The 22,890-nt window shown below is 47.6% G+C and overlaps 1 protein-coding gene across 4 annotated transcripts; it reads left to right on the forward strand.

Moving 5' to 3' along the window:
* The first annotated feature begins 6,835 nt into the window (after nucleotides 1-6,835).
* TBC1D13 (TBC1 domain family member 13) lies at nucleotides 6,836-22,843 on the forward strand. Of its 4 annotated transcripts, XR_004319519.1 has the most exons (13): nucleotides 6,855-7,024; nucleotides 8,027-8,100; nucleotides 9,573-9,613; nucleotides 10,210-10,271; nucleotides 10,432-10,531; nucleotides 11,369-11,451; nucleotides 13,270-13,429; nucleotides 16,476-16,686; nucleotides 17,222-17,385; nucleotides 18,369-18,529; nucleotides 18,700-18,757; nucleotides 19,770-22,287; nucleotides 22,377-22,843. XR_004319519.1 is itself a non-coding variant. In XM_032478590.1 (12 exons), exons 1-12 carry the CDS (start codon nucleotides 7,002-7,004, stop codon nucleotides 19,833-19,835), a joined length of 1,203 nt encoding a protein of 400 aa, XP_032334481.1. In that variant the 5' UTR covers nucleotides 6,855-7,001; the 3' UTR covers nucleotides 19,836-22,375. The 4 variants fall into 4 exon arrangements, 2 of the variants coding, with proteins under 2 accessions (XP_032334481.1, XP_032334482.1); XM_032478590.1 differs by lacking the exon at nucleotides 22,377-22,843 and having other exon boundaries at nucleotides 19,770-22,375; XR_004319520.1 differs by lacking the exons at nucleotides 19,770-22,287; nucleotides 22,377-22,843 and having other exon boundaries at nucleotides 6,836-7,024; nucleotides 18,298-18,529.
* Nucleotides 22,844-22,890: the final 47 nt, after the last annotated feature.

Consider the following 22,890-nt stretch of genomic DNA (forward strand, 5'->3'; position numbering starts at 1 on the left):
TCTCTGACTTCAGGTTCACCGGAGCCTAGGGAATAGTTAAGGGCGGACTGACTCCACCTTCCTCGTCAGCACGGACGTGCCTCCGAGCGCCGGCCCTTGTATCCAGCGCCCTATTGAACATCTCCCCCTGGCTTCTCTGCAGGTAGCTCACACCCACGCGTCCAAAAGCAGTCACCATCTTACCCCCAAACGCGCTGCTGCTTCTCCAGCTAGTTAATGGGCCCGCCAGGCAATTCGGCTGTCACCTGCGAATTTGGGGGTCGGCCTTGGCCCCTGAGTCTTCTTCAGCTCCTCAAGCACTGGCCAGGTCCTAAGGATCTCTCAGACCAGCCCCTTTTCTCCTCCCCGAGTAGTGCCCGACGCTGTCCACCATCATTTCTTCTCTGGATTTCTGCAACAGCCTCTTAACGGAACTCCCTGCTTGTTCCCCTCATTCTCTCCCCAGTTCTAGAGTGAATTTTCCAAAACCAACAGATCTGATCAGGGCACTCCGCTGCTTACAACCGTTAACGTGGACGGCGAGGATCATCTGTCTCCTGTCCCCTGTCTCTCTCCCCAGCCTCTTGTCCCTCTGCCCTTACTTGCACCCCTCTTTCATTTTCTCCAGACAGTTTGAAGCATCTTTGGTTCTTTTAATGATCCCTTTCTCTCCCATAGGATCAAAGAACTTCATCCCTATTAAACACTCTTCTTGCTCCCATCTATACCCAGCACACATTTCTCCTCCTCCTGGTCTCAGTTTAGATGCTACTTTGTTTTTCATTCATTCATTCTTTTTTTTTTTTTTTTTAATGGAGCTACTGGGGAATGAATCCAGGACTTCGTGTATGCTAAGCATGCGCTCCCCGCTCGATGCTGCTTTCCTGAGGGACCTTTTCTTGACACGACCCCCCACCCCCATTGTAATGACTCGTTTTGTAGATGTTTTCCTTCTACATAGTATCTTTTAGTCTTTGACCATTTGTAAGTATGTTTCTACAATTTTGAACCCTTTAAAAGTATTGATTTTGAATTATCAAAGTACGATGTGCTTGTTAAAAAAAAACAATACATAAATATATGGTGGAAAAAAATGAAAAGTCCCATTCAAACCCTAACCCAACCCAAATTTCATTCCCTTCCACAGAGGGGACCGCTCTTACAGTTTGGTGAGTATCCCCTTAGTCCTTTAAAAATATGCTTGCATATGTAAGAGCTAAAACTATAAAACTTTCAGGAGAAAATAAAGGCATAAGTCTTTTCAACTTAGGGTTAAGCAGTGATTTCTTAGATATGACACCAAAAGCATAAGTACAAGAGATAAAATAGACAAATTGGATTTCATCAAAATCAAATTTTTAAGAAAGTGAAAACACAACCCACAGAATGGGAGAAGATATTTGCAAATCACATACCCCCTAGTAATGCAGAATATATAACGAACTTACAACTAAACAATAAAAAGGCAAATAACCCAATGTAAAATAGGCAAAAGAGCTGAGTAGAAATTTCTCCAAAGAAGATATGCAAATGGCCAAGAAGCACACAAAAAGATACTCAACATCATTAGTCATCAGGGAAATGTAAATCAAAGCCATAATGAACATGTGAGAAAAAATTTGCAGGTAAAGTAAAACACACAGACACACACACACAAACAAATACAAAAATACAATGAGATACAGCTTCATATCCCTAGAATGGATATGACCAAAAGAGACAGGTATTGGACAGAATGTGGAGAGATGGGACCCCTCCTACATTGCTAGTGGAAATTTAAAATGATGCAGCAGCTTTGGAAAACAGTTTGGCACTTCCTTAAAAACATAGAGTTACTATATAAATTAGCAATTCTACTTCTAAGTATATATCCAAGAGAAAATTTTCATAGCAAGATTACCCATAATAGTCAAAAAGTGGAAACAACCCAAATGTCCATCAACTGGTGAATGAGTATGATATGGAATTATATATATATATATTTTTTTTCATGTGGTGGAATATTATTTGGCAAAGAAAAGGAACAAAGTACTGATACATGCTACAATATGCATGGGCCTTGAAAACACTATGCTAAATGAAAGATACCAGACAAAAAGACCATACATTTATGATTATATTGTTTATACCCAGAATACACAAACCTATAGAGACACAAAGTAGATTAGTGGTTGCCTAGGACTGAGGGGGTGGGGGAAATGGGACAGCCAATGGGTACACGGTTTCTTTTGGGGTTGATGAAAATGGTCTAAAATTAGATGATCATGATGGTTGATGGATGATACTTGTATATGTACAGCTCTGTGGATATTCTGAGAAACACTGATTTCTTCATTTTAACTGTATGCTCTAAATGTATTATATGTGAATTTTATCCCAATAAAACTGTTAAAGTGCATTTATAAACGTTTAGTATATGTAAACTCATAATGCAGGTGGATTTTAAAATATAAATAGGATCATACTATACAAATTGTTCTATGACATTTTTTAATCATTTTTTTTTATGTCAGCTCATGTAGTTCTGTTTAATTCTTTGGAAAGTTTGCATAGCATGCCAGTAATTGCACAATTTTCTTATTGGTGGCATTTGGCTGACCAAAAAACAAACAAACAAAAAAACCTCTCAAATTCTACCAAATATTTAAGGAGTAAATAATACCAAATAATAGCAATTCTACATGACTCCCATTAAGTTGAAGAGGAGGGAAGACTTTCCTACTTGTTTTATGAGGCCATCATTACTCTGATACCAAAGATACAGCAGACAAAGATATAGCAAGAAGATAAAACTACTGACCACTAAACAAACAGACAAAAACAAAAACAAAAACCCTACAGACCACTATCCCTTGTGAATATAGATGTAAAAATTTTAATGGCATTTTCATCTGAATAAATACTTTCATAATAAGTTGAATTCTTAACAGAATAAACCACCACAGTTTGTGGTAATTTGTTACAGACATCCCAGGAAACTAACCCAATAGTCTATATAGTTTTTATATAGTCTATATAAAAAGTTCTGTGGAATCTACAAAAAAGCTTCTCAAACTAATGATTGAGTTTCACAAGATTTCAGGATACAAGGTCAAGAAATCAATACAAAATAAAAAATAATAATTCATTATTAGAAATTAATTTTATCATTATAAATAATAATGAAAACAAAAAGCAATTTTATTTCTGTATTCCAATAATAAACAGTTAGAAACTGAAATTTTAAAAATTACCATTTACAATAGCATCAAAAAATATGAGTCACTTAGGAATCACTCAAGCCATAAATAGGGAAAGATATCTGCAAATTACATATTTCAAAACGATGTACCACCTCATACCCACTAAGATGGTAGATACCCACTAATGATCATAAAAGTAGAAAATAACAAGTGTTGGTGAGGATGTGGAGAAATTGGAACACTTGTGCACTGTTGGTGAAAATGTAAATGGGTGTAGCCATTATGGGAAAACAGTATGTCAGTTCCTCAAAAAATTAAGAAGAGGATTACCATATGGTCCAACAACTTACCTTCTGGGTATATACCCCAAAGCACTGAAAACAGGGTCTTGAAGAAATATTTATACACCCATGTTCAGAGCAGCCTTATTTCCAACAGCTCCAAAGTGGAGGCAAAACAAGTGTCCACTGATGGATAAATGGATAAATAAAACATAAACTATTAATCTGCCTTAAAAAAGAAGGAAATTCTGACTCATGCTGCAACATGGATGAACTCTGAGGACATTACACTACGTGAAATAAGCCAGTGATAAAAAGATAAATACTGCATGATCTCATTTATGTGAGGTACCTAGGGTAGTCAAATTCATAGGGACAGGAAGTAGAATGAATGCTGCTAGAGGCGGGGGGTGGGAGAATGGGGAGTTGTTGTTTAGTGGGTGTAGAGTTTCAAATTTACAAGATGAAAAGAGTTCTGGAGATTGGGTGTACAATGTGAGTGTACTTAACACTGCTGAATTGTACATTTAAAAATGGTTAGGATGGTAAAGTTTATGTTATGTACATTTCGCCACAATTAAAAACAAAAAAGATGTGCATCCATAAAATCTAAAGAATACTCAAAATGTGATTTCAATAAGAAAACGAGCAATTCAATTGAAAAATGGGAGATAGATTTGAGCAGAGAACTTCCCCAAAGAAGAGCTACAGATGGCAAACCCAAGAAAAGATGCTCAACCTGATTAGTCTTTTAAGGAAATGCATATTAGAACAACAATGAGATACTACTTTCCACCTACTAGAATGTCTAAAATAAAAAAGACTGACCATTAAGTGTTGTTGAGGATATGGTAGAACAGAAACTCTCATACACTTGTGGTATGGGTATAAAATGATGCAACCATTTTGGAAAATGGCTTAGCAGTTTAAAAACGTTAAATTCATTCAGCCATTCCACTCCACGAAAAAAGAAAGTATATATACATATAAAGATTTGTGCATAAAAGTTCATAGCAGCTTTAGGTGTAATAGCCAAAAAATGGAAACAACCCAAACGTTCATCAATTGATGAATGGATAAACTATGGTATATTCATATAGTAATGGAATCTCTGGCAATAAAAGGAATGAAGTGCTTATACATGTTACAACATGCACAAATCTCAAAATAATTATGCTGAGTAAAAGGAGCCAGATAGAAAAATCTGCAATTCTAGAAAATGCAAATTAATCTACAGTGACAGAAAGCAGATCAGTGGTCGCTTGGGTGTGGAGGTGGGGTGGGATGTACAAAAAGAGGAAGAAAGGAGGATATACAAAAGGGGAGGAGGAATCTTTTGGGGGCGAAGTATGTGTTTATTATTTTAATTGTGATGATGGTTTCACAGGTATATATATATATAAACTTATAAAAGTGTACACTTTAAATATGTGTAGTTTATGAAACATCTTTATATCTGGAAATTGGTAAAACTGTATTAAAATGATACCACTGAGGGAAACTGGGTGAAACATACAAAGGACCTCTGTACTATATTTCTAAGTCCTGTGAACCTATAATATTTCAATATAAAAATTTTTTTAAAAGTATTAGTGCTTGTCAAATTGCTCTGTGTAAAAGCTATACCAGTTTAACGCTCTTCAAAGCTGTTTGAGAGAGATCTGTTTGTCCACAACCTAGGGATAGTGGGTGCAATAAATGTTGATTACTTTTACCAGTCCAAAAGGCACAATGTGGTTGTTCAATTTATATCCCTTTGCATACTAGACCAATTTAATGTAATTTCAGGTTTTGTTTTTTTTCTTCTTTGAAGTGCCTGTTTCTAACCTTTGCTGTCTTGCCTCTTTTAGATGTTTGCTTAGATGTCACTTTACAGCAACTTTCCTGAGCCCACTATTTAAAATTGCAGCACCCTCCCATTACCCACTCCAGCTTTATTTTCCTCTGTAGGGATTTATCACCATCTGACATACTATTCAGTTTACTTATTTACCTTATTTAACATCTAACTCCCCTCGCTAAAATATCAATGCATTGAAGGCAGGGATTTTTGTCTTTTATTCAGTACACAATTCCCAATACCTAGAACGAAGCTGGCACATCGTAGGCACTCAGTACATTTCTTGAATGAAAGAATGCTTTTTTTTTTCCTTTTGGGGTGTTTGTCTTTTTCTTGTTGACTTAAGAATTCTATATATATTAGGGAGATTACCCCTTTATCATAAAGGGTGCACGTATTTTCCCCTATTGATGTTTGTCTTTTACTTTACTATTTAGATATTTAAAATTTTATGTAAATACATGTCTGTCTTTCATGGCTTCTGAGCCTTGTATCTTCCTTCTCCAAGATTATAAACATTTTTCTATATATTTGTCTTCTAATCCAATAGATTTTTTCCCTTGCAGAGCTTGAATTCATTCAGAATTTATTTTTCTGTCATATATGAGGTAGCAATAGTCTTTTATTTTGTTTCCAAATGATAGCAAACTGTCTGTATTTTTCTTAACTTAAAAAAGTGCGTTTTTCCCTGTCTTCCTAATCAACCTTTCAAAGGGCTGGCTGGTATTCTTTTTATCTGGAAAAAGTTTCCTTTCCTGTTGTGCAGTTAAGTCAACATTTATTCATTTCTTATATTTCATGCAAAGGAATGTAATCTTTGTATTCTGCAGAATCACTGAATACAGCACCTAGCACATACATGGCGGGAGCAGAAACTGTGGGATGAGTAAATAAAGGAACAGATATCTGTGTACCTGCTCCGTGGGGCAGTGAGGTCCTGGCGGGCAGGCCTCTGAAAGCTGGTTTTAGATCACACAGGCCAGTGACAAAGTTTTCACCGAACTATGGAGAAATTTAAAAATAGGGACAATTATGCACATATGTACACAGAAGTGTAGAGAAAAATCATTGTAAGGCTGTCAACTGTTTTTTCTTGGGAAGAATCCTGAAATCTTGTGTTTCCTTTTCTATTGTTCCGCTATTATCGTTAATTTCATGTTCATGAAATCCAAAAGTCGAGGAAACATTGAATTGTAGTCCTGCTCTTCGATCCAATATTTATTGAACCATCTGCTCAGTGTGGTCACTGCTATAGGTATCGAGGATGCAGCAAGAAAGAGCCCGGCAAGAGGCCTGTAGTTTTAGCAGGGAGGGTCTCCACCGTTTACTGCAGGTGGGAAACGAGGAAGGAAGAGGACAGGGTGACAGGTATATTGCGTAGCTGAAAACTGAGGCCCAGGGAAGGGCAAGGAATAGCTCTAAAGCGTACAGCGGGTCACCAGCTAGTCCTCAGACTTGGGTCATTAGTTCTGCGGGCCGGGAACTGAGGGAGCGGGGACGGGAGGCGTGTTCCTAGCGCCCTCTTGCCCCGCCCACCCCGCCGAGCCGCGGGCGTCGGGAGAAGGGATGGCACGTGAACCCGGCGGGGCGGGGCGGAGCGGAACGCGCGCGCCTGCGGCTGCGTTTCCGGTCGGAGGCTTTTGCCGAGCGCCCCGCGTCCCTGGGGGGCGGCGGCGGCAGAGGCAGCGGAGGCAGCAGGGGGATCCGGAAGTCAACACCATGTCGAGTCTGCATAAGAGCCGGTAAGAGGGGGGCCACCGAGGTCGACCAGCCAGACCACTCCTTGGCCTGGTTGCCCCTTCTGCCTTGCGGAGGGGGCGCGCGGATGCGGCCAGGGACTGGAACTACTCCCCTCATCCCCCTGGCAGGGGGGTGTCTCGGGCGCCCACCTTCCAACCTCATTGCCTGTGGTGGGCCTGGGCGGGTACAGAGGGGAGTCACTTCTGCCCCTCGGCGTCGCCCCTCCTCTGTTTCTCTCTCTCTCTCTCTCCCCCTGGCACCCTGGATCCCTGGTTCCCCTTCCCCTGGTGTCTTCATCATCCAAGGCCTCGATGCCCCATCCCGCCCCCACCGCCCGTCCTTTTCTCCCTTGTTAACCCTTTGCCCCAGTACCCTCCTCTATCCAAACGCGTCCCACTTGCCGTTTCTTACTAGAAGTGCTAGAAAACCTGGATTCTCCAGTCTGTCCTCTCCCCCAGGCCAAATCCCGCAGCGTTAGCTAATTTTGCTCACTCTTCACTTTTCCTCCGGGGCTTGTTCTTTAAACCTTTTGTCCTTGTCTGAAGGGAGGCCCAGAGGTCTTCTAATGGTTATATCTTTGAGCCTGGACTGCTGCGTGCAGATTACACAGGTCCTTGTCTACAGATCAAATTACTCCTGGTTCCTAGGGTTCTTTGAGTTCAGATAGTTGCACTGTGGTTTGGGCCTGGCCAGTAGGGAGTGCCCAATAAATGCCAGCTCCATAAGTATTAGAATGTATCCAATTTCATGGTGCTCATTTGAAAACCTCTAGACAAGAATATCTCTGGTTTTGGTCTTAGAGGAAAAAGTGATATATAGTTATCCAGAGCTGCCTTTGGACTGGACCTTGACTGAGCTTTGCTGTTTTTATGTCCTGAGGGGGAGGGAGGAGCAGGTTGGGGACTGGTGGTGTGAGGAAGCTGTGTGAGCTTCAGGGGTGGTCCCTAATCCTGTCATCTTGGGGTTTGGTTGTGCTTAATTTGCCTCCCCTCCCTTCCTTCTAGGATTGCAGATTTCCAGGATGTCCTGAAGGAGCCCACTATTGCCTTGGAAAAGCTTCGGGAACTCAGTTTTAGTGGTAAGAGGCAACTCTCCATTTTCAGGGTTTTCCTAGAGCAGTGTTGTGACCAAGATGGAAGGAAAGGTGCCCAAGGCCACACCTGGCCAGTTCTGGGAGCCAGCCTGCCTTTTGGGGCCTTCTCCAGATTCTGTGGAACTGAACAACTGGTGACTACCCTGAGCTTGGAGGGAGTTCCCAGAGCAGTGGTGGCCACAGCATGCCTGTAGGCCTTAAACATGGTGCTTATTGGTCTATAAATGATGCTGATTGCCTCCTGAGAGTAACTGGAGGGACAGGGGGAGCTTCTTGAGCCAAGGTCAGGTCTTTCCTCATTCCTCAGCGAGCTTCCTGTGTTGTAGAGTTTGGTTAGCTGCAGAGTGGTTCCTGGTTCTCCCCCTGGCTTAGGATCAAAGCCAACTGAGGCAACAGTGAACTTGGTTAATGATAAAATTCCAGCCTTGAGACACTGACTTTAAGGAGCTAACCTCCAGCAGTTTTTGACTTTGCCCTCCCTGGCCTTGTTAACTTTCCAGCACGGAGACTTTTGTTTGTCTTTAAAAATACCTGAAGGTGTTTGGTGTAGCTTCCCATGACTGCTCTGCCCTTGTAAGTTTGTCAGTAAGGAATGCTTGAGTTGCCCCTTCATCCCCATGCGAATTCAGAGGTGGGCGCGTTAGCTCCTGTTCACCATAGTAGGGATACCGTAGCAACAGCTGCTTTAGCGAAGTTCCTGCCAGTGTTTCAGGAGACCTTTGTCTTTCTGTTCAGCAGTGATAGGCCCTGAAAATCTTCAGGGGTTGTGGAATCTGTGCTGAGCTGAAGAATCTGCCAGGCTTCAGGGGAGGCAGTCTGCAGTAGTGGTTAAGAGTTTGGACTCTAGAGTCAGACAGACCTATATTTGAGTCCTTGATTGCTCTGCCTTTATAGATGAGTTTCTTTATCTATAAAATGAGGATAATGATGCTGATCTTCCCTACTTACTAGGGTTATAATGAGGATTAGATGAAATAATGTCTGTAAAGCACAAAGCACATTTGCAGCTTAGTTTATATTCCACAAATACCTGTGGAATACCTGCAGTGTGCTGTGCCCTGTGCTAGGTATTGGGACTGTAAGACAGATTTGGTTTTCGTCTTTCTGGGGCATACCCAGTAGCAGGGGTTACAGATGTTAAATAAACACACAAATTATATTATGCAATAGTGTTGTGGGGGATGCTGTGAAGGAGAAGTCACCGAGCCATCATTGTTTATATCAATAGGCCTGACTTTGTTGGGGAAGAGATGGAGGGAGCTCTGTCCCCGGGGGCAAGGATCCTGGAGAGAAAGTATACACAGGATTAGCATCTAGGCTAGTGATCTTTCTGGCAGGAAACGATTCTTGAAGACGTACTTCTTGCCCACTCCACTGCCTGCTGGCTGGCTCTGAGGTGGAGGGCTGGGGGTTCTGGGACTCTACGGGGGCGTGACCTTTGCCTGCTGTGTCCACAGGCATCCCCTGTGAGGGCGGACTGCGGTGCCTCTGCTGGAAGGTGGGTGTGCCTGGGGTGGGGCTTCTGCTCTGCTGAGAGTCCCTGGGTTCCTGCATGGGCTGCCCCTACCCCTGGCCCCTTCTTCCTGTTCTCTGCCTTTCCTTGCTTGTCCAAGGAAACTTTTCTGGGAAGTTCTGGGTTTTCTGTTTCTCTTGGCATCCCCTCCAGGATCCCCTTGGGGATGGAACACTTTGTAATGCCAGTGAAGCTCTCTGCTTCCTGGTCCAGACGGTGCAGTGGAAGTGATGCTTATTGGGATAAAAAAAAGGCTGTGCTTTGCCTGAAGCTTGTCTCTGAGGTGGGAGCCGAAGTCCAGTGTTCAGGTTTCCAGCCCCTTTGAGCACAAGGTTTTGTTATCATTTGAAAGAGTCTGTGAGGAAAAGCAATGGAAAGGGCTAGTTTGGGATAAAGGAGGGGGAAGCCAGCGGGGAGGAAGGGGAGACTGCCCCCAGCCTACGTCTCCGTTCCTGGGTTTTAGCGCATCTTGCCTTCTCTGGGCTTTATCAGACATTTTCCTTGAGGCCTGTCAGCCTCTGTCTACTGTCCAGGGTTGGGCTGGGGGAGCGCCAGAACTTTACTCTTCTCTCCCTGTGTAGATTCTCTTGAACTACCTCCCCTTGGAGAGAGCCTCCTGGAGCTCCATCCTGGCTAAACAGAGGTGAGACCCTGCGAAAGAGGGATGCCGGGAGGGCCTTTGTATCAGGCAGTATCAGACTGAGCCAGTCCTGCTTCCTGTTGCTGCCGCTCTGCTCGGGCTCCCTGGGCAAGACCTTTGGGAACCATCCCTCTCTCCTCTCCTCTCCTCTCCTCTCCTCCAGGGAGCTGTATTCTCAGTTTCTGAGGGAAATGATCATCCAGCCTGGCATTGCCAAGGCCAACATGGGTGTGTCCAGGGAAGATGTGACCTTTGAGGACCATGTGAGTAGGATCAGTGGTGAGAACTGAGGCTACGGAGTGGGGAGGGGTGTGGGCGTTGGGGTGGACTAGGTCCCTCACCCGGAGGCCGGGTGCAGTTGCTCGTGGGCCTCTCTGGCCCTCCCAGTACCTCCTTTCTGTGTTTGGCTGCTTAGCTCCCGAAGGCTGTCGCTTCTCCCCAGGCCCGGTCAGAAATAGGAGTGATGCCCGGGGTCTGGGGAGCGCTGTGCCTGCAGCATGGAGCCTCTTTGTGCCTTGTCTCCTTTCCTCCTCATCCCCCTTCCTTGAGGAAGGTTCTGTGATTTTATAGTTGAAAGGAATCAGAGCAGGGTTGGGGTGAGGATAAACGGCCTTTCTGTGGCCCCGAGGAAGCCTCACCCTGCCCACAAATACCAAGCTCCTCCCTGGCACTTCACAGTTGGGAAGTGGAGATGGTTGGACCCAGGCAGATTCTCCAAGGACTGGAATTGGCAACTCAAAGTATTGATGAATTAGATTTGAAGAGACCTAATGAGACAACATTCATTCATTCGGCAAGCATTCAGTGAGCACCTGTTACATGCAGCGTTCTAGAACTGTGGACAGAAAAGACAGAGTCCCTGCAGAGCAAGGAGGGGCTCAGAGCAGACTGCAGGGCTCGTCCACTGGGTGTGGAGTTTGGTCATGGTTTGGGAGGCTGCGGGAGGTCTGTGCTGCCCCCCGACTTGCTCGCTGTCTGTCTTGGCCACAGCTGGGTCTCTGGTGGGAATGTTGGTTCGGGCACTGCTCAGCCCCCAGACTGGTGTCTGCTCCTGGGGCCCTATCCGGCTGAGGACAGAGCAGCTCATTTTCTCCCCACAGCCACTCAACCCCAACCCTGACAGCCGCTGGAACACATACTTCAGGGACAACGAGGTGCTGCTGCAGATCGACAAAGATGTCCGGTAAGCCGGGAGCTGGCCCGTAGGAATTCTGGGCTTTTTCTAGTTCTGCCCTGTCCCTTCCCAGCCCAGGCCCCACAGGGTGTTTGAGGAAGTGTTGGTCAGCTGTCCCGGTAGCTGAGTCTAGTCCCCAGCGATAGCAGGCCTGGGGATGGGGCCAGCGCTGCAGGCCCCATCCCCAGCCCGGCTCTCCTCTCCCTGCCTGAGCTGCAGCTGTGGCCCTGGCGTTTAGGGATTCTCTGCTCCTTCCTTGAACAGATGTTGAGGCCCTCCTCGGTGGCAGGCTCAGTGCCAAGCTCAGGGTTGAGCCTGGAACAGATAGACATGGTCCCTCTCCTTAAGGAGCTTAGAATCTGGTGGGGAGGATGGGGACACAGATGTTCGGTAAAATAGACCTTCTATGTAACTAACATTTCTGGTAAATGCTCTGAAGACAGAGCTCAGGGTGGTTCAGGGTGCTCGGGAAGCCTCGCCTGTTTCAGCTGAGATCTGAGGAGTGGGGGGCTCCAGCGAGGAGGGAGGGAAAGGCCATGGTGGGCGAGGAGCTGCCTGTGGGAAGGCCCTGAGAGCCCATGGGGCTTGGCCCTTTGGAGGAGCAGTGTGAGATCCACACCGGGGGCAGGCAGGGGTCAGACCTTGGACTTGATCCCAAGGACATGGGGCAATTGTACAAATACTTTAAGCATACGAGTGACAGGGCCAGAAATTTTTTTTTTTTTTTTTTAATTGTGAGCTACGTTGTGTGCATGTGTGTGCTTTTCGACTTGGTGGAGAAACGCGGAGACGCTGGCTCTACTGTCCTGTTAGGTTGGTGCATCTGGCAAGGATGGAATCTCCCACATGGCTGGGTGGGGAGCGAGGAGGCCTTGTGCGCAGTGGAGCCAGGTGGTTAGAGCTTGGGTTCTGGAGGCCGTCTGCCATGTTTTAGTTCTACCAGTTGTTAGCTGTGTCCCAGTTCCTCACCCCCCTGGGTGCTGCTCCCTGCCTGTGCCCATTTTGCCCAGGCCCTGGCTCAGGCGGCCCCGGTGGGACCCCAGCCCAGAGCGGCTCGGCCAGGTTGCGGAATGGGGTGCTTGCCTCTTTCGTTCTCGGGCTGGTTTTGGGGCAGCTCTACCCACGAGGTGTTTTAATGTCCCAGTTTAAGTCAGAAACCACGTCTTGAACCTAGTCCTGGGGAACAGGTTCTAACCCTGATAGTGATTGTGGCACGTCATTCAGCTTTTCGAGGGCAAGGTTGCAATGTGCTGTGTATAAGGAGTCTGAAAAATGTGCATACACTGCAATATGTATGTTTTAAAAACTTGATCACATTCTAGTGTTTGTTTTTCTTTTTCTTGATCACATTCTAGAGACTGTCTCTCAACCTCCTTTTTTCTCTGACTCTGTTTTGGACATCTTCCCACGTCAGCTGTATAATCTGTTGTACAATGTGTAACTTAACCTCTTTTACCATTTTAATCCATAAGGCAGTTAATATTCCTGTACAAATTAGATATTTTTGACATGGAAAGATGTTTGTGGTTTAAGAGAGAAGTTAGACTGTAAGACCCTAAGGACACTTAAAAATATGTGTGTGTGTGAGTGTGTTTGTGTGTGTGTGTATCTATTTGCAAATACACATAAGATGTATGGGTATGTTTACATATACAGTGACTGTATTGCTTTTTAAAAACTTGTTTTTAAAATAAAATATTATTAATTAAAAACCATACATACACACAGTTGGCTTTTGGAATGCTGGGGCACCCGGCAGCAAGGTGCCGATGGAATGCCCCAAACCTCCACTCTGAGTAACAGTACTCTCCCGTTCCCTCTTGACAGGAGATTGTGCCCAGACATATCCTTCTTCCAGAGGGCCACTGAGTACCCCTGCCTCCTCATCCTGGATCCCCAGAATGAGTTTGAGACCCTTCGTAAGCGGGTGGAACAGACGACACTGAAATCCCAGACGGTGGCCCGGAACCGGAGTGGGGTCACAAATGTGAGAGGCAACATGGGGGCCCAGGGACTCCCTGTGAAAGCCTTTTCCTTCCTGCTTCCCTTGGACTACTGCCCACAGGCCATCAGGCCCCTGACCATCTGTCCTGTTACTCAAAGCAGCCTTGGTCCTTCCAGGGCCACCTCTGGGCTCTTTCTGAAAGTCAGGTATCAAAGGCTGGGTGTAACGGGTGCCAGGTGAGGGCCCTGCTGTGCAGTAAAGGAGCCATACTTCTGGTCTTGCGATGGAGATGGCTCTCGGAAAAGTAATTACAAGTGTGAGGAGAACAGTGATGGGGTGGAATGATGAGCCAGTCTGAGTGTCAGGGAAGACTTTCCTGGGAAAGTGACATTTAAGCTGAGGCTGGAAGGATGAAGAGGAAAGAGCCTTCTAGGTAGTGAGGAGGGCATGTGTGGTTGTCCTCAGGCAGGAGAGAGCAGGGTGTGTTCAAGGAAGGGAGGAGTCCAGCATGAGGTGGGGGTAGGGAAGAGGGAAGGGTTGCTGGGGGGTGCGGGAGAGGTGAGTGGTGATGAGGCCACTCGGGTCTTTATCCTGAGGGCTGGGGACCCCTGCAGCATTCTCAGCTGGGCAGTGCTGTGATTCAAGTATGTCTTTGCAAAAGACTGCTGCGGGCCCTGGGGGAATATTGATTGAAGGGGGCAGGAATGGAGGTGGAGAGGCTGCCTGGGAGGGTCCAGGGAAGGATGGGTGGGTGGGAGTAGGGTGTAGCTGGGAGAGAGGTGAGAGACTAGACCGAGGAGAAAGGACTGTGCTGGCCAAGTTAGGCTGAGCTTTTGAATCTCAATCTTCTAGCAGATTCCTGTGATTCTGAGAAGCTGTTTATAGCTAAACAAGTATATTTTCTTATTCCTTAACTTACACCTATTGCTTTGGTACCTGGAACTCTGACTTGTTCCTCAAAACTTTTCATTGTCCTCCAACAATGGAAAAATCCTTCTCTGTAACCTCCAACAAGCTAGACGCAGGTACTACTGCAGAAGCGTGTTTTCCCCAAGTGGAATGACGGGTCAGGGCTCTGTGTTTCCAGGAGAGCAGCCATTTTTCACCACAGGGGTGACAGGCAGTTCTGGCTGATCCCAGGGGTCCACGTGCCCACAGCAGAACTGAGTGTGTCAGGAGATGATGAATGCTTGGCTAAATGACTGTATGGCTTGCTGTGCGGGTGGCCTTCCTGCTTGGCTACTGATGCCCTGTCTGCAGGGTAGAATGGGGACCTGGCTTCTGTCATTCATTTTCTACAGTAATTGGGGGCCAAGAACCTTTGGACCTGGTCCTGGTGGCAGAGAACCTGACCGACCACAAGCTTCATCCCTAGATCTCTGGACCTAGGGATGAGTGGGCAGTCTGAGTTAAAGCTGACTGGGCAGGTTTGACCCTGGACAAGTAACACCAGACTCACCTTCTTGGGTCTCTGTCCCTTCTGAAAAATGGTGTAATTGTTTCCGCCCTGTCTGGCTTATGCAGAGAGGATGAAATGAGGTCATGGCTGTACAGGTTCTTGGAAAGCTGGGAAAGCAGTGGGCATTCTCTGAGGCCTGGACCTCAAGTACTGGAGTCAGCCAGTCTGGGTGTAAGTCTGGTGCCACCACTTAATGTGAGATGTCTGACGAGTGGCCTAACATTTCTGAGCCTCAGTTTCCTCAACTTGAAAATGATGTTGTGGGGGAGGGCAATAGCCCAGTGGCAGAGCGCATGCTTAGCACACATGAGGTCCTGGGTTCAATCCCCAGTACCTCCATTTAAAAAAGAAAAAAAACCAATGATTTTGAGAGAATGCTCTAAGTTGTTCAGAGCATAAATAGAGGAATGCTTTTAGAGTACTGTCTTGCACATAGAACACTCTCAGTAAACATTAGTGCTGTGTGTGTGCACATGTACACGCATGTATACGTGTATCCATGTGCATAATACAGTGGTATATATAGTGGAAAAGGGGCCTTAATGTCCCCAGGACCCTTGGCTTCCAGGACTGCTTCGTACTCTGTCCCTGCGTGGGTTTGCCTGTGGCTCTCATATAGCTAACCCCAGGTACCTGAATATTTACAAAGCTCCCAAGGGCTCCCAGTGGGCAGCCACTGTTGGGGACCTCTGCCCTATTGCATGAATTTTTAGCAAGGAATCATCATCTCTTTGTTAATCTCCCAACTTTTTCTTAATGAAAATTTTGAAACATTGAGAAAAGTTGAAGAGTTCAATGCAAACCTATATACTTTCCACCTAAATTCAGCAGTTGTTAACCTTTTGTCATGTTGTGTATGTGTTATATGCAGACAGTAAGTTGCAGACATTCTGACCTTTTACCTCTAATCAGTTCAGCAGGCATCTCCTGAGAATAAGGACATCCTCCTCCTTACCACTGTCACATCTAGGAAAATTAACCATAATTTATAGTAACATCTAACATCTAGTCCATGATTGGATGTCCTCAGTTGTGCCAAGAATATTTTTCTTTTAAATGCAAACCAGGACCTAGTCAGCATTCATGCACTGCATTGGGATGTCACGTCTCTTTAGTCTCTTGCTCTAGAGTGGGCCTCTACCCTCCCCTACCCCCAACATTTGACTTTTTGAAGAGTCTTAGCCAGTGGTCTGTTTTTGACATTTTTTTAAAAATTGAAGTGTAGCTTACACACAGTAAGATGCATACATTTTAGGTATACAACTGGATGAATTTTTTCTCATGTATCCACCTATGTAACTGCCAAGCAGATCAAGACATGGGACATTTCCATCATCCAGAAAGTTCCTTCATGCCCCCTCTCAATCAGTACCCCTTCTCTCAGAGGTAAGCACTATTCTGGGTTTTATCACCATGAATTAGATTTCAGTCCAGCAGTCTTGTAGAATGTCCCACATTCTGGATTTATCTGCTTGTTTCCTCCTGGTGGCGGTGGACACATTCCTCTCTGCTCTGTGTTGCCCGTAAGATGGAAATTAAGCTTCGGCTTAATGGTAAATATTTCTGGTGGGAACAGATGGTCTGTAATGCCGCCCACCTTCTTAATGGGCTCTTCGTCTTTCGCCCCAGATGAGCTCCCCACACAAGAACTCGGCACCATCATCCCTGAACGAGTACGAGGTGCTGCCCAACGGCTGTGAGGCCCACTGGGAAGTGGTGGAGCGGATTCTGTTCATCTACGCCAAGCTGAACCCTGGCATCGCTTACGTGCAGGGCATGAATGAGATCGTGGGGCCCCTCTACTATACCTTTGCCACTGACCCCAACAGCGAGTGGAAAGGTAAATGGGCTCTTGCCTTCCCACATCCTTGTTGCTGCCTTCTAGAAAAATGGAATGAGGAAAGCTGGAAGCTGGGCTAGTGGGCTCTACCAGACTACAGCTCACTTCCCTGTTTTGGCATCCATTGCCCCTTGGTCAGATAAGGGGGTTGGCCTGGATCATCTCTGAGATCTTTTCTAGCTCGAACTTTCTAGAATGTTAGATGCTTACTGACCTCTTGATATTTGTAACTGAATTTCTGATAGAGGAGATAAGCTATATATACAGGAAGCTGGATAATAGAAAGGATTTATATAAATAATGATGTGAAAAATGCCATCAGAAGAGCATGCAGTCAGTTGCTAAGCAGGTGTGCAGTGTAGTCAGAATCTGAGAAGAAAGAAGTGATGTCCTTAGTCTGGGGGTGGAGAGTGGACACGGACAGAGAAGGGATGCAGCCTGACTGTGAGGCTCTCATGATGAAAGCAAGACGGCACGGGCCTCGGGAGGGCACCCGCTCTCTCGCAGCTGCCCTCATCCTGCCCGACTCTCCCAGAGCACGCGGAGGCAGACACCTTCTTCTGCTTCACCAACCTCATGGCCGAGATCCGGGACAACTTCATCAAGAGCCTTGACGACTCACAATGTGGCATCACCTACAAGATGGAAAAGGTGTACTCCACCCTGAAGGATAAGGACATGGAACTCTACATGAAACTGGTGAGAAGCCCCAGGGCCACGTGGGCCAGGGCAGACAGACCGACAGAAAGGGGCAAAGGGGAGCAGGCTCCTGGGCATCCCAGGCCCAGGGTGAGGTCTGGCTTGAGTCTGGGGACTGAAGTGGCTGCTTCTGCCAGGGGGCGTGGACCCCGGTGCCGAGGAGGGGCTGGGAGACTGAGGCAGCGGATGGTGGCAGCCTAGTACCTGGGGGTGAAGAGGAGGTTGATACGGTGCTGACTGTGTACCAGGCACAGTGCAGGGCAGTCACTGTATACAGTTAGTTCGGCCTTTTAGAGTCCTCTGGGAGAGGAAGTGTGAACTTCATTTTTAAAAATTACTGGAGTGGCATTCCATGTTTATTTCAGGAAACAGTTCAGTAAAATACATTTATTTATAAATAAAAACCTTTTTGTGAATAAGAAAATATATATAAACATATCTTTTTAAACAACTTTGGAATTGTGTCTTGCTATTTTCTGACATGCTTTTTTCAGTTAGTGATGTTCACTGTGGCTGACCAGAGGGCTCATCTCTATTGGGAAGAATTGTCTCATGGGGTTCTTGTGTGGAGTAAATAAGAGGGATATTTAACATGTTAAGCACAAGGCCAGGCTTGTAGTAAGTGCCCAAAAATGGTTTCTTTGTCCATAAATCCGAAGTTAGAATCTATATAGTGTTTTAAAAGAATTTGGGCCATCATTTATAAATCTAAGGAGCTTATATAAAAGTTTCGGTTTCTGGCTTCTCTCAAAAAATCAGACAATTTGACATCAGCTAGCCGCAAGCAGTAGCTACCTCTCTGAGCGAGGCTCCCTGGGCCGCCCGGAGCCATCCCCGCCTTAGTGTGCCCGGCACTCACACCTGGCCTGCCGGGTCCTCTGTTGGGTGCTTATCTGAATTCCTGTCTAATAGGCTGCGTGGTGTGCCATGGCAACCAGCCAACACGGATTCTTGCGCCCCACCCCACACCTCTGTCTCCCCAGCAAGAGCAGAACATCAAGCCCCAGTTCTTTGCCTTCCGCTGGCTGACACTGCTGCTCTCCCAGGAGTTCTTGCTGCCAGATGTCATCCGAATCTGGGATTCCCTCTTCGCCGATGACAACCGCTTTGAGTTCCTCCTCGTCGTCTGCTGCGCTATGCTCATGTGAGTGTGGCCGTGAGCGGAGGGGCGGGCAGGGAGTGAGCCTCTGGGATTCTCAGATGAGCCTCAAACCAAACTCATTGCGGGTGGTGCAGAAGAAGCAGGAAGGGGCCTGGCCAGGCCTGCACTCAGTGGCCTCGGGGCCTAGCGTTTCTGCTGCTTGTTTTTCTTAGACTGATCCGGGAGCAGTTGCTGGAAGGGGACTTCACCGTAAATATGCGGCTCCTGCAGGTAATGGAGTTTAGGCAGGTTTAGTCTTTAGCCATGAGGCAGACGCTTACCAGGCACCCACCCCACGCCGGCCACTGTGGTGGCCTGCGGTCAGGGTCCGGAGAGTGTAGCGGGGCTTAGGAGTCCAGACTTCTGGTGCACATCTGGGTTTAGATCTGGGTTGGCTCCTGGCTTTGCCACTGCCCTTGAGTGTGGTGGGGCCTTGAGTGAATGACTTGGCTTCTCTGAACCAAGTTCTCTGCATAAATAAATAACACCTGGGGCACAGCGTTATTACCCGGTACATGGTAATAATGCTTGTTGGTAATCATGCTCAGACCTGGGGAAGTAAAGTGTGGGCCTTAGTGGTTAACAAGACAGGCTCGGGTCATTCAGCTTTAGGGGGTGGGTGTAGCTCAAGTGGTAGAACGCATGCTTAGCATGCACGAGGTCCTGGGTTCAATCCCCAGTACCTCCCCCAAAATAAGTAAACCTAATTACCCCCCCTAAAAAAAGTCACTCAGCTTTGGGTTCACATCTTTGTTTAGCTGTGCTAGTCATGTGACCTAAGCCAAGTGGCAACCTCTCTAGGCCTTAATTTCTTTGTCAACACCTGGCCTGGGGCTGGTTTTCAGTAACTTCATTGACTAGATCTGTAAAACGGGGGCTGTTAGGGTGACCCTGTGAGCTCATGTATGGACAGTGTCCGGCCCTGTTCCAGGCTTATTGTGAACAGAGCTCAGGGTCCGACAGCAGGATGTGGGGAAAGGTGGGGCGTCTTGGTCATAGGGATGGGGCTGTGAGACCTTCTGGGTGGTGGCTATTTGGGTTGATTAAGTTAGTGCTGCAGTGGGTGTAACAATAGCTCTACGCAGGGTTTGGACAGACTGGGGGTGTCTGGTATCCTGTGGTCCCTACCCCTCAGGCCCAGGGTCCAGCATGGTGATGGGTCCGTTGGGGAGGACTAGGTGCGGCAGAGGTGGTGAAGGCTGAGCTGGCTTCAGCGGCATATTGTCGGCCTTTCCCTGCCCAGGATTACCCCATCACAGACGTCTGCCAGATCCTACAGAAAGCCAAGGAACTCCAAGACTCACAGTAGCCTGGCGGCAAGAGGCCTGGGTTTGGGAGAGAAGCCACCGACCCCTGTGCCCTGGCTTCTGGGACATGCAGAAGCCTGTGGGATCCCAGCTGGGTTTGAGGGAGAAGCTGAGGGTTGGCCTGTCCAGGCCTCTCAGCCTGGCCGCTCCCACCGGGGGCATGCTGCGCCACGCTCCTTCCTAACACCGAGCCCTGGCTCCTCCCACTCTGACCCTGGGACCCTTTGCCCAGGCTGCTGAGCAAGGCAGAGCTCATGAAGTTGTTTCCTGGGGCTGGGGCAGATGGGGGGCTGGGGGCTGGCAGGGGCCCCTCCTGGTGTCTGCTCTGCGGCTCCCTTCCTCTCCTGCTCTGTCTTCTGGGGTCTGGTCCAGGAGGTGCTTGGCAAATGAGCCAGAAACCACTTCTGGGGGTTGGTGCTCCGGCTTCTCCATGGGGAGGGTGACACTGAAGGAGCTAAGAGGCTGCCAGGCCCAGGTCACATCCTCTGTCCCTTTCCCACTGAGCATGTGCGTCTGTGTGTGTGTAGCCATAGGCTGGTGTATGTGTCTCTAATCCCCCAGGTGTCTGCTTCCCCTCCATCTGTGTGTGTGTGTATGTCTGTGCATGGCGGGCAGTATATCCCTCTGGGTCTCTGTTTCACCTTCTCTATCTCTTCATCTCTCCCTCCATCTCTGCCGCAGAGGGTGTGTGTGGCCCTCGCTCTGTCTGCCCTTCTCTCCATTGCTCTCCCTCTGCCCTCCTCTCTTGGGGTGCCTTATCCCCGGCCTCTTCCCCTTTTTCCTCCCCTCCACACCTGTGAACCCTGGAGACAGAATGAAGAGTCTGGCTGAGCAAAGCTCCTGGAGGTCAACCTTGGCCTTTGCACCCTGTTCCCATTTCCCAGCTCTAGGGTCCCAGGTCTCCCAGTCCACAGTGCCTCACTTGAGGGCCCTGAACCTGCTCCCCACCACAGAATTCTTGGAAACCTGCTCCCTGTCACAGAATTGACGGCCCATGAAGCTTTGAGCCTCTCACCCTCCAGCCCAGGGACAGAGGAGGGAGGAGAGGGAGAACTGTGTCCTCCAGAGCTTCCCCCAAAGGTCCTTCTCTCTCAAAGAGGACATGAAGGTGATTCAGTACCCTGGATCCGGGTGCTTCTGAGATGTAGTCATTCCCATGTCTTCCAGGTCCTGGCCCAGGGCAGGCGAGTCCTGTCAAGGGCAAGCGGGACCAAAAGGAGCCTCTCTGGGCCAGGCAGAGCTGAGCTTAAAGGCCCTGGGTCCTGTTGGTGCCAGGAAGGCCAGGTCTCCCCAGGCAGGGGAGGTGGAGGAGGTGCTGGCCCTTCTCTGGGCACCTGCTTGGGCTGTTCCCAGGATTTGGGGCAGGCGCATACTGAGTGGGAGCAGCTGGCTACTCCTACTGCTGGGCTGTGGAGGGGTGGGCTTATTCTGACCATGCCCCCTTTCTTGTGCTGTGAGGAGGCAGGTGTTTTGCGCCTGGAAGGCTGGGGAATGTAGCAAGGGTCCTTTTCATCTCAAGACTGGCCAGCAGGGGTCCTCAGGCCCCCCCCCCCCCCAGCGCCTTCCTGAGTCTGACGGCTAGGACTCCTGGCTGTGGGCCAGGGACGGCTTTCCCCAGGCGGCTCCTTTCCAGGCTGTACCTTGGTTGCTTCTGGGACTTCATGCACGTGCCCTTTTGCCTCCTCTCCCAACAGTTATTTGGGCAATTTTTTACTATTTATTCAGACTCCTGGTTATTTATTGCAGATTGGCAAGTGTTTGATTTGGGGACGAAGGGTGGGGCTGGAAAGGTGTATGAGTTGGAGACATGGTCTTCCTGACCTTCCAAGGTCAGAGTCAGCATCCTCTCCCTGCCTCTGGGACCTTCCTGGTTTTCTAGCAGGTCCTGGCTAGAAGGGCTCTGAGCTCTGTAACAGAACTGGGAATAGGAAACGAGAGGGCTGGTATCCTTGCCAGATTCCAAGACCTGGCATACTGTTTCCCACCAGCCTGGCTCACCCTCTTCCCAGAACTTGTCAGCTGGTCGTTCAGCTCCAACTTGATACCTTCACAGCCTAAGGCTTGGGCCACAGACAGGGACCCAGCAGACACTGCCCAGGACATCTGATGCATTCCCTCTTGCCTGTCCCTCTGCCTTCCTTCCTGCGCCCATACTACTTGAAATCTTTGCATCTAATTTGCCTCAGTGGCAGACATTGGTCCAGTGCCCTCTCCTTGACCCTGGGATGAAGGTCAAAAGCACAGGGACCATGTCCATGTTAGACTGAGCTCCCCAGTGGATACTGCCTGAGGAGAGGACCTGTGCTTGGCAGTCTCCCCTCCCCAGACTCAACGGAGGTCCCCAGAGAGCCAGAGATCCCGAAGCCTCCTGCTTGGGAAGCTGCCCCCCAGGACTTTGGATACCTAAAGAATGGGCTGTATGAATTCAGCAAGTCTCACTCCAAGGATCAGAATGTTAGTCTGCTTTTGTTTTTTCATTTGTTTCATTCTTTGAACCAATGCTGTTGACAAGTTGTCTTTAATAAATCATGTGTTCTTTGCAGTGGGCATTGGTTCTGTGATGGGCTGAAACCTTCCAGACCTCGGAGCAGGAAAAAATACTTGAGCAGAGGTGAAGTCAGGAGGCTCTTACAGTAGTCAAAGGAAAAGGCTAGGAAATTTTGTTTGAAGACCCTGTTCAGCAACGCTCATTTAACTACTGCAATGTGCGGCTGAGGGGAGGAGGGAGTGTGGACTGGGGCAGAAGGTATTACATCATGATTTCATAGCAAGTTATTTTTTAATTGAAAAACATTGAAATTCAACCAGTCACTCATAGCCCACAATCTGGCACTGATAATATGTTAGTCTTTTATTTGCAGATGTAATTTGTATTATGTAATTGTCATTTTCCTGATGTATTGCTTTGTGTATTGTCTACCCCCTTTAGGTTGTGAGCAAGTAGCTGTATGATTTTATTTGTATGGGCTATATACTGTTTTATCTAATATACTAAAAATGCCCCAAACCAGTCGCTATTTCTCAATATTTTGCTTAGTCCCCAGCCTCTATTATAAG

Source organism: Camelus ferus, chromosome 4, assembly GCF_009834535.1.
Source record: "Camelus ferus isolate YT-003-E chromosome 4, BCGSAC_Cfer_1.0, whole genome shotgun sequence".
NCBI classification, from domain to species: domain Eukaryota; kingdom Metazoa; phylum Chordata; class Mammalia; order Artiodactyla; family Camelidae; genus Camelus; species Camelus ferus.

Coding starts and splice junctions, on each gene's coding strand:
- TBC1D13 (XM_032478590.1), top strand. CDS start 7,002: ATGTCGAGTCTGCATAAGAGCCG. Junction 10,532..11,368: donor ATGTGACCTTTGAGGACCAT/GTGAGTAGGATC, acceptor TTCTCCCCACAG/CCACTCAACCCCAACCCTGA. Junction 17,386..18,368: donor TGGAACTCTACATGAAACTG/GTGAGAAGCCCC, acceptor CTGTCTCCCCAG/CAAGAGCAGAACATCAAGCC.